At 42.1% G+C, this 11,056-nt stretch overlaps 1 protein-coding gene across 1 annotated transcript; it reads left to right on the top strand.

The window, feature by feature from the left end:
- Positions 1-9,875: 9,875 nt before the first annotated feature.
- Positions 9,876-10,568, top strand: NEUROG1 (neurogenin 1). The gene has a single exon (XM_063123307.1). The coding sequence runs from the start codon at positions 9,876-9,878 to the stop codon at positions 10,566-10,568; it is 693 nt and encodes a 230-aa protein (XP_062979377.1).
- The last annotated feature ends 488 nt before the right edge of the window (positions 10,569-11,056 follow it).

Genomic DNA, 11,056 nt, shown 5'->3' with positions numbered 1-11,056 from the left:
TGACTATATAATCGCAGATATGAAATATGGTTTAGAGAAGAAAAGGCTGGCTGTTTTCATCCACATTCCCACTTTTGTAAATTTCAGATATATTGAGGTGCAATATGTGATCTGACATGGAATCTTCCATTCTTTCAAATGACTGCAAACTGAGATTTAGTTTTTGTTTTGTTTTTTAGTTTGGAATTTTATCTGATATTTTATTTCAATAATAATGTCAGAATCTGGAAAATAAGAACATGGGCCTGATTACCACCCAGCATCGGATGGCTCTTCTCTCTGGTCCAGTTTCACACCGTTCTGCAATCTGGATAGAGCAATCACATGGAACATAGAGCTTCATCCCGTGTACCTGTTTCCCTTGAATTATCCCCGTAGCGCTAAGCTGTCGCCGTTGTTGTTGTTTTTGCTGCTACCGGATGACAGCGATCCTTTGCATACCATGAAATGGGTTTAAGGGGAGAAATGTAAAAAAATCATAAAAAATCAACGGATGAGCCAATCCAATTCAAATTTGGTATGCTTAAAGCTCTCCTTAATGTCTATTACTGTGCCAATTTCGATGTCTTTATCTTTAAAGCTTACACAGATGTAAGCATTTGTTTAATTTTTCTTCAAATCCTGCTCCTGCACTCCAGTGGCCGCTTGGATTCGCTCGAAAACTAGTAGCAAAATACGGCGAGTCTTTTGCCTTTACAGCACAATTAAAGCAGGATGCATGGGAGTACTTCACAATAAAAGCAGATTATAAACTGGAAAACTTCGGAGTCCTTTGCACGCAATTCGCAGTGATTGCACAGTATAACGCTGGTGTGATAAAGCTTATAGAAACATAGGAAGCTGCCTTATACGGAGTTAGGCCATTGGTCCATCTAGCCCAGTATTATTGACTGATTGGCAGTGACTTTCCAGGATTTCAGGCAGGAGCTTTTCCTGCCCTACTTGGAGACACCGGAGGTTGAACCTGGGACCTTTCGCATGCAAAGCAAATGCTCTACCACTGATCTACAACCCCTCTCCGTGTTCCTGGAGGTAGGCAATGTTTGCATGGGAGGGAATGCTGTCATTTGATCTACCGCTGTAGTTCTCTGTTTAAAAATGCCACTGGAGTGGAATGGGAACAGACTGCAGAGAAGCAGCTCCGGTGCTGATGTGGCAGCATATGAATTAGGCCCCATTATTCACGCATCCAGATGGGCAACGTTTAAAATCAACTGCACATGACCAGACATTTGTGCATAGTAGGGTTCTTAACGTGTGGATGTGCCAGTTTCACCAATCCACTGCAAGTCATTTGGGGGAGATTTGTGGACACACCGTGGCAAACAATTTGGCAAACAACAAGCCTCTTACTCAGCAGTGGATGCATGAGGGGAAGGTTGGGCCCAACTAGCACACCGTCCAGTGTGTGCCGTTTGGATTTCAAGCAGCTCCCTCTCTGGTGAATTGGGCCAAGTGATGCTTCGGATAAGGCAAGGTGGTTCAACTGCTTTCACAATCTTCAGCTACCAAAATGATCCTACTACCTAACGATGTGTCAGCAAACAGAAGAGCCGCTGTTTCTTTTTGTAGCCTCGCTACTATTGAACTGCAAAGTGATTCTGATGTGTCTTTTGGGGAAAGCCCCTTATGTCTCTTGTTCATTTTGACTATTCAGAAGCGACAATTCTCAGTGTATGTAGACAACAGTATATGAGATAGCCAACAATTTCAAGGAACAGCCCCTTAAAGCACACTCAACTACACAGTATCAATATGCATAGGGAAAGGTCGTCATTATTATTATTATTATTATTGTTGTTGTTGTTGCATTTATATCCTGCCTTTTTCCTCCAAGGAACTCAAGGCGGCATACATAATCCTCCTCCTCTCCATTTTATCCTCACAACAACAACCCTGTGAGGTAGGTTGGGCTGAGAGTCTGTCACTGACCCAAAGTCATCCATCCATGGCCGAGTGGGACTAGAACCCGGGTCTCCCAACTCCCAGTCCAACACTTTCGCCACTACACTACACTGGCTCTCTTTAGCAACAGATCAAACAGAATCTTTTTACAGCATCTTATAAATTTGTTTGTTTCCTCTCTTTCTCTGACTTCATCCATTCACACTCGGCACTAAAACAAGGAACACATTTGCACAAATTCTATAGTCCTAGCCTTGTACCAGTTATTCTACCAACTGATGTATCTTGCCTTTAGGCAGTAGCTAGAACAGGCAAACTTTCCAGGAGGTAACAGAACCTTTGACACATAAGCAGGGCAAAAAGGGAAGGCATAGGACCAAGCTAATGCTTGATTCACAGCCATCTCTGGAAAAAAGGGGTTAATAAATCTTAGGACCACTTCATGTATAATAGTATCCATACTCAATTTGCCAAAAAAAAAAAAAAAAAAAAGCACCCTCATAGTGGTAGTCTATGCAGCAGATGCCATGAAGTTACTAAGATAATGCTTTAAAATATACCTGCGACACACAAGTTTAATTATTTGGAAACCCGATAAAGAAACCCTAATTCATTTTCTAAAAGACTGCAGTTCTGAATGCACTCACTACAGAGTACTCTCCATTAACATAGTGGGAATTACTTCTGGGTAAACACGCATATCATTGTGCTGCACAAGAACTCATTCTGAGACTGATCTTGGGGAAAGGGCTCTTGGATTTACATTAGACCAGTCATAGAGGAAGCTGATATGACCTGGGTAGGTTCTAAAATGATAGCCATTGATTCAAAGTTCCAAGAACTCAATGGAGAAACTCTTATTTTTGTTACATCCTCATATTTAATTGCCGGAATAGCAGGTGGGCAAATGGGAAGATAAAATCTTGACTGTGCACAATAACACTTGTATTGGTTCAATGTGTTCTGAAGTATGCTTCTTTGAGTGCACTTAAACATACCAAATAAAATAGCAAAATGTACTGCACATTTGCTTTAAATTTTCTTTTGCCTAAGAGTGTGGTAACAATTGCAACTTTCAAAGTTTGGTAAGCAGGTGCTCTACTGAATGAACTGATAGCGAAATATCTGGGCTACAGAATTGAAAATAACAACTAGGAGCAAACTTACACAGTTTCAAAAATCTTTGTAGAAACAGTTTAAAATACTTCTTCCGTTAAAAAAAAGTATAGCAAATAGGCCAGTCAAGGCCAATACTATAGCTCCTAAATACCCATCATTGGTAAAATTACAATATGCATTTATCTTGTGATGGAAATGGCTACAGCCAAATGTTTAATGGAACAGAGAGCTCTGGACACATGCTAGCAATTGCTAGATATTCTCCAGTCAAATGGCCATTTTTGATCTTTGAGAAGTCAATGAGTGGTTTGCAATTGACTTCCATCGAAAGCAGTCCCAAAAAGTGTAAGTGGTATTATCTTTGGTGGCTAAACAATTTATTCACAAAATTAGTAGACTGCCTGCTATTGAGCGAAGCTGAATTATTCATTGGGAATAAATTATCCTAGAAATTTAGCACTTCTTTCTGTTTGCTAATGAATCAGGCCTTATTCTTTCAGTGCATTGGATATTCATAAGTATTCACTGAATAGATTCAGCAAACAAATTTCAGCCTATGGGTGGTTTGCAAAATTCTTCTCTATTTATGGTGTGTTGTTACTGATCAATAAAGCACATGGCTTTTTTTTTCCTGTCTGACCCCTGACTGGATGAAGACAAAAATCTATTTAAACAAATGACAAAAATGTAGACTATAGGTAGGAACTAATGAAAAGAATATGTTTCCTGGGTCCATTTTGAGGCAAATGATCAATTGTGTGAAAATCTGTGAAAAGTCTAAGTGCTGTAAGCATCTTACTGCCAAATTGTTCATTTGAAATTCAGTCAACAAGTGAGAGTTCCCATATTTAAGAATGGCACATACTTAGTATGGTCAAGTGGATATAAATTTGTAAGTGAGAGGCCTGGAACTGTCATCATTGTGTGACCTTGACCATTTTGCCATCTGTAAAAAGTGAAATAATTGTCTGCCTCACAGGGATGTTGTGAAGAATAACACATGAAAAACTATAAAGCTCTTTACAACTATATAATTTATACTATATGAATGGCCTAAATGGCAGTAGAAAGCATTAGCAAACAATAGCGCCACATTTCTGTTAATATTCAATCAGGTCTAACCTGTATGCTCTTCTGATTTTTTCCCTATTATTAGGCCCTATTTTATTTGTGGTATTTATTTGTTTTATTGTGGTTTTAATTTTTGTGAACTGCCCAGAGAGCTTCGGCTATTGGGCGGTATAAAAATGTAATAAATAAATAAATAAATAAATAAATAAATAAATTTGGCCCTATTATTAGGGCAGTATTGGGGTACCATTTATGGAAGCAAATTTTCAGTTATATTTGGGCATGGTGCAGTCAAATTTAAGTACATTTTAATTCCATCGATTTCAATTGCTTCATGCAATTCTATACATAAGCCTTACCCAATGTATCATCTTCCAGTTGTTTAGGACTACAGTTACCATCAGCCCCAGCTAGGAAGGCCAATGGTCAGTGTAGATGGGAATTTTAATCCAAAGCAACTGGAGGGCACCACATTAGGAAAGACTGCTATAAACTTACTTAGGGCCAAGTCACCTTCCAAGTAATCATGGATAGGATGACGATGATGTGAGTGGTTTACATAAGATTAAAACACTTAAAAACAATATACAAAATTTAAAACTACAGAAACATACAACGTACACAGAAACATACATTTTAAGCAACTATAAAAACAAGATCAGTGAAGCTCATCACATATTGCTAAATGCCTGGGAAAAGAGAAACATTTTAACCTGGCACTGAAAAGATGACAATGTTGGCACCAGGTGGGCCCTGTCAGGAAGACAATTGGGGGGCACCACAGAGAAAGCCCTTTCCCTCAGAGTAGGCACCTGGAGGAGGGCCTTAGATGTCCAGAAGAATAGCATTGCCTACAACCCAAAGGGCTAGTTTGTACAACACGATAGTCCAAAGTGGGGTTGTAGTGTGTGCGGGGCACCCATGGCTGCCATTTTGCATATCCAGCCATTGCTCAGGGATTATCACGTCATGTAAACCCAGTGACCATGGGTTATGTGAAGGTTAAACAACCTCGCAGAACCCTAGAACAGATGCTCGCAGAACCCATGCTTACTGGGCTTGCATGACACAACAACCTTTGAGTTAGGGTTGGATATGCAACATGGCACCCATGGAAGCTGCACTCATCTGAACCACGTCAAAGAGACTTTAAAGTGCATTATGTTATAATCATACGAGGCACTATTCAGTCATTACCAGCAGCCATTCCAGTTGGCTCTACAAAGTGCAGCGAAAGGGGAAGCAGGGCCATTCCATCAGCCTTGCCAAAAGATTACTTAGTTTTTTATCTTCTCTTTCCATCTTCTTTTCCTTGAGTGTCATGTCCCTTTTAGACTATAAGCCTGATGGTAAGGGCTGCCTTGTTTTATTGACTGCATCTAAGCTGCTCCCAAGAGACCTTTTGGGTGAGGAAGGAGATAAAAATACTTTAGGGTTGCAATCCCATTCAAGTTTAGACAGAGAGAAGTCCTACAAGTCCCAGCATGCATGACTGACTGGAGAATGCTGGGAGTTGTAGGACTTCTTTCTGTTTAAACCTACATAGGATTGCACCCTAAATAAATAATAGTTTTCTGCTTCGGGCACCAAATTGTCTTAGGCCATTGGTATTAATCAAGGGCACAATCAAACTAGGGGACAGTAAGAGGGGGATTTGAACTTGATCTAGGTGTTGTGACTTTAATTATCTTTTCTCAGATCTATTTTTTCTAAGAGCATCTAACACATCGCACTTATGGTGCTTGTTAATGAGGGACAGTAAGTAGAAGAGAACCACTTTAATATACATTCTAGCCAGTGGTTACATTACATAGTGAGAAATGAAAAGAAGAAGAAGAAGAAGAAGAAGAAGAAGAAGAAGAAGAAGAAGAAGAAGAAGAAGAAGAAGAAAAAGAAGAAGAAGAAGAAGAAGAAGAAGAAGAAGAAGAACCCAGTCTAATGCTTTATTATTATTATTATTATTATTATTATTATTATTATTACTATTTATTTATTTATATAGCACCATCAGGAAAATGTCCTAAAAGACAAAGCTTTTATGCAAGCTTAATTATGCAACTTTACTGTTAAATGCTGCATGATTTGTGTATATAGTTACAAATATATAACAAGTAAATTATAATTATATACAGTGAATTCCTGCACCAATATAAGGCATCAATGGTGCAATATTAGCTGGTCAGTGTGCTCTATATCAAATTACTGGTAGTGTCTGCCCAATATAAGCAGTTGTCCACTGACAGCACAATCATCTACTCAGCAGTAAGTCCCACACAGATCACTATCCCCAGGTAAGCAGGTATAGGATTGAAGCCTTAGCCATCCAATATACTAATAATAGTAAACTCATTCTTCAAGTACCAATCCTTGAATGACACCATCCACATACAAGAGTATATGTAACTTAATGTAAATGTTGCCTTATGTAATCAAGATGGCAACATCCACATGCAGGCTTAGGAGAACCCCCAAGGTTTGCAGGAGGACAAAAGAAACTTCAGGAAAAAATCTCCTAAGAAAGATGGGGTGGGGGGACAAAAAGCCCGATGAGGACTGAGCATGTTGAATGGCGGGGAACAAACTGAAAATGGAGTGGAAGATGGAATAGAGTATTCAGAAGAGGTCATGGCTGGCTGAAAACCTGAACTCCACACTGCAAAATGTTTATTGTGGATCTAACTTGTGCATTGTGCAGTGCACAAAGTTTGTCATCTAAGGTTGCAATCCAGTGCACACTTATTTGGGAGTAAGCTCTACTGAATTCAGTGGGACTTACTTCAGAGTAGACACATACAGGATTGGGCTGCACAACACTGATCCTATGCCAACCATTTGCAAATAAATCCCATTCAACATAGTGGGATTTACCTTCAGAATTAGGTGGCTTGGCTGCAACACAGTGCACATTTGCTAAGGAGGAGTTCAACTGAACATAAGAGCACTAGAGTTTATCTCCAAATAAATATGCATAGGAACTTTTGCATCTCCATAACTTTAAAAGCATCTTTTTTGGTGTCCTGCAACATCTCAGTTACACCATTCCATGACTTAGAAAGACAAAACAAAACATGCAAAAGAAATATTCCCATCAGATGAATTATATAGACACCAACATTTATTTGATGCAGTAGAAAGAGATAAAAACTGCTTTGCCTGTTTTCTTGCCTTTCTGGGAGAGAGAAAAATGGAGTGGGACAATTTGGAAAGTGAGCAATAATACTTTGAGAAGAACATTATGCTTTTTCTCAAAAATGGTATTCTCAAAAGTCAGTGTTTTACAATCTTTTTAGTACCAACCCAAGGATCTTTCACAGGGTATCTCAAAATTATAAACTGTATTGGAAAAACTAACCCTAAAGGTTTTGCATAAATTTCCAGATTTTAAGAAAACAAAAATGATCAGGAATTCCAAAACAGGATAAATGCATGTTCCTTTTAGCCAGAAAAACACACACAATAACTTGTTATAATTAAAGAAAATCTGAGATGTGTTTTGGAGTTCCCACACAAAAGGAAAGGATGAATTCCAATATAATGTGGAATGATCTCAATTTAACCAAAATAGTCACAGTATCTATTATTATTATTATTATTATTATTATTATTATTTATTTATTTATATAGCACCATCAATGTACATGGTGCTGTACAGAGTAAAACAGTAAATAGCAAGACCCTGCCGCATAGGCTTACAATCTAATAAAATCATAGTAAAACAATAAGGAGGGGAAGAGAATGCAAACAGGTACAGGGAAGGGTAAGCAGGCACAGGGTAGGGAAAAACTAACAGTAGAAAGTAACAGTAGAAGTCTGCACAACATCAAGTTTTAAAAGCTTTAGGAAAAAGAAAGGTTTTTAGCTGAGCTTTAAAAGCTGCGGTTGAACTTGTAGTTCTCAAATGTTCTGGAAGAGCGTTCCAGGCGTAAGGGGCAGCAGACGAAAATGGACGAAGCCGAGCAAGGGAAGTAGAGGCCCTTGGGCAGGCGAGAAACATGGCATCAGAGGAGCGAAGAGCACGAGCGGGGCAATAGTTTCCCCCTTGGCTGAATACTAAAACAGGAACTGCTCCAGAGATGCAACAGTTTTTGTTTTCACCTTTGCAAGTTCACATGAAACCCACGAGAAACTGGGGGGAAAGACCTGTCGAATGTAGGAATTGCTGAGCAGTCTATCTCAGGCAGCAGGTTTAAGAGGGCAGCCTTAAACTGATGCATGTTTTGTAGTAGTAGTAGTAGTAGTAGTAGTAGTAATAATAATAATAATAATAATAATAATAATAATAATAATAAGATGATGATGATGATGATGATGATGATGTTCCCAAGACTTTTAAAAGGAGTATTTGGCAAAATCCAACATAAATCTTACTTAGAGCAAAGACATTGAAAATGGGCCTTAAATTAGCCATGACTAACATAAATCCCATTCATTGCAATGGGTCTACTCTAAGTAGGCCTTCTGTTGGCTGTTAGCCATTGTGTCCTTCTGGCTAGCTGCGGTGATGCTATTGATCTGCTCCTGCCGCCTTTCGTCTGGCCACCCCGCGCTTTATTCAGGAAGGCGCAGCGCAGGGCCCTCTGAAAGGCCAACCCCACCGAAGAAGCGGGGTGGGGGGAGGAAGTGAACACCACAGCCCCGCGGTCCACATTCATCCCGGCTTGGCGCGGGGCTGAATGGCCTGGAACATTCTGTTCCAAGCGGGAGGGAGCCGCTCGCCCTCGCTTCCAAAGGCTCCTTTGGGGACTTGTGCGCCTCTGGCCCGAAGGCTAATCACTTTGTTCCTCCTTCCCCCCCGCCCTTCCCCTTTAATAGACTAATGAAGCTCAAACAAGTAGGCTTAGCCTAGTGATAGCTCACGTGGCTCCCAGGCCGTCCTCGCTCGCCATTGGGCGTCGGTAATTATAGGCACACTCCCGGGAGAGAACGGAATCCTCGGCGCATAAATTATGCAAATGCGGGAAAGTGCAGCACGGGGCAGACCTGATGCCTTGATTCATTCATTCCGCCAGAGCTTGCTGGGGGGAACGGAGAAAGGCTGGGGGGAGGGAGAGGGCTATTGTTTTACAGGGTATATAAGATGTCTGAGGCCAGTCGTGTGCCAAACTCGCCGCTCACACGACTTGATAGCGGCAGAGATCACTTCATAGACAAGGGCTGTCGCGTGCGTGTCGTCCCCCGCTCTCCCGCCCCCCGCTTCTCTTGTCGCCGGGACCTTCGAGGAGGACGCGAGTTTTCCCTCGTCTTCGAGTTACACTTGGGAACTTGGCGGTGCGTGCATGTGTGGAGCGCCGCCCTGACAACGCTTCGAGTGAGTATCACGGAAAAAGAAGTCCTACGGCCGCGGCGCTGGGCGGCTTGGCTTTGTAGCTTCGATCTCCCAGATCCAGGAGGCAGGAGAGCTCTTGGCTTGAGATACCCAACGATCCACGTGAACGTCAAACCGAAGCTAACGATCACGATTGCCTTCCGTTTGATGTCATTTCTAGGCTTCCTTTATTTTTCATCCATTTCCTATTGTGCTTGTGTTTCTGTCTTGAGAAGGACCCAGGAACATAATATTTTCCTTCAGATTCGTTTAATGTCTGGGATTTGTTGATTTTTAATAAATTTTCCTACGTTTGGGTTCATTTGGGGACAGTGGCCACTATTTTAACATATTTTTTTTAAAACTATCAATTCCCCCTTCTTTTCATCTTCTTTCCCCCCCATCTTGGCTTTTCCCTCCTTCACTATAACGTTATAGTCACTAACTGTGCCCCTTTTCCTTTTTGCTTTGCAGGATGTCCTCTGCCCTGGAGACCAGCTATTCTGACCTGGACAACAGCAGTGACGTGTCCTTTTGCCTCACGGATGACGAGGGGAGCCTTGGTGGCCTGCAGATCCCTTCCCTGGCCTCCCCCAAACCTGCCACCTCCCCAGAGCACAGCCCTGGGGGAAAGTGCACGGAAGAAAAAGAGCGCAAGAGGCGAAGGGGCCGCACCAAGGTCAGGAACGAGGCAGTCCTTCACACCATCAAGAAGACGAGGCGGGTCAAGGCCAACGATCGGGAGAGGAACCGCATGCACAACCTCAATGCGGCCCTGGACGAGTTGCGGAGCGTCCTGCCCACTTTTCCGGACGACACGAAGCTGACCAAGATTGAGACCCTGCGCTTTGCCCATAACTACATATGGGCCCTCTCCGAAACACTCCGGCTGGCCGATCAGTGCCTCCAGAAACCTCCCAGAGAAATGGTGGTGGTGCCCAGCTACTTGAGCTCCACAGACCCGCCCAGCCCAGGCAGTGACGCAGGCTCCTGGATCTCCAGTGCTTCTCCAGCCACCTCGTCCCACTCTTCTGCCTGCATGTCCAACCCCAGCAGCCCAGCCACTTCAGAAGACTATTGCTATGGGCGCACAGAAAGCCTTTTCTCCTTCCACAGCCTCCCCAAAGACTTGTTGCAGAATGCTTCCTGCTTCGTGCAGTACCACTAGATGAAGGCAGATGTGCAAGTGGGAGGGGGTTCCGTGCTGAAGCAAAAGTCCCAAAAATGCCATTCCCCAGAGGCTTGTTCTGGCTAGGTTTTGGGTACCCACAAAAAAGTCAGGGTCGGGAGCTTTTCAAATCAAATGATTTTCGATCCCCAAGTCCAGAACTGAGTGATGTAAGAAATGTTCATGAACCCATCCAGAGAGGAAGCAGTGTTTAGGCAGACCTTTTAGTATAGGCGGTTGAATAAACCTCTTTTGGCTGTCAGGGCAGCAGGATCAGGCCCACAATATGGTTTTATTTTGCCCCCTTTGCTTTCTAAAGTTTTTCTTCCTCTCCCCTCACACTCCATCTCCTGCACTTTTTTGAACTTCACAAATCCCACTTTGTTTCTTTCCTTTCCACTGACCTAAGAGCTCTTAGGCATCAATATGATTTAGAAAAGGGAAGAAAAGGGACAGATTTGCTGCTGCAGACAAGGTGAAAAGTCAAT

The sequence above is a fragment of the Elgaria multicarinata genome, chromosome 3 (genome assembly GCF_023053635.1).
Source record: "Elgaria multicarinata webbii isolate HBS135686 ecotype San Diego chromosome 3, rElgMul1.1.pri, whole genome shotgun sequence".
Taxonomy (NCBI): Eukaryota; Metazoa; Chordata; class Lepidosauria; order Squamata; family Anguidae; genus Elgaria; species Elgaria multicarinata.
The sequence above is the reverse complement of the archived record's forward strand: the minus strand, read 5'-3'. Positions and strand labels throughout refer to the sequence as shown.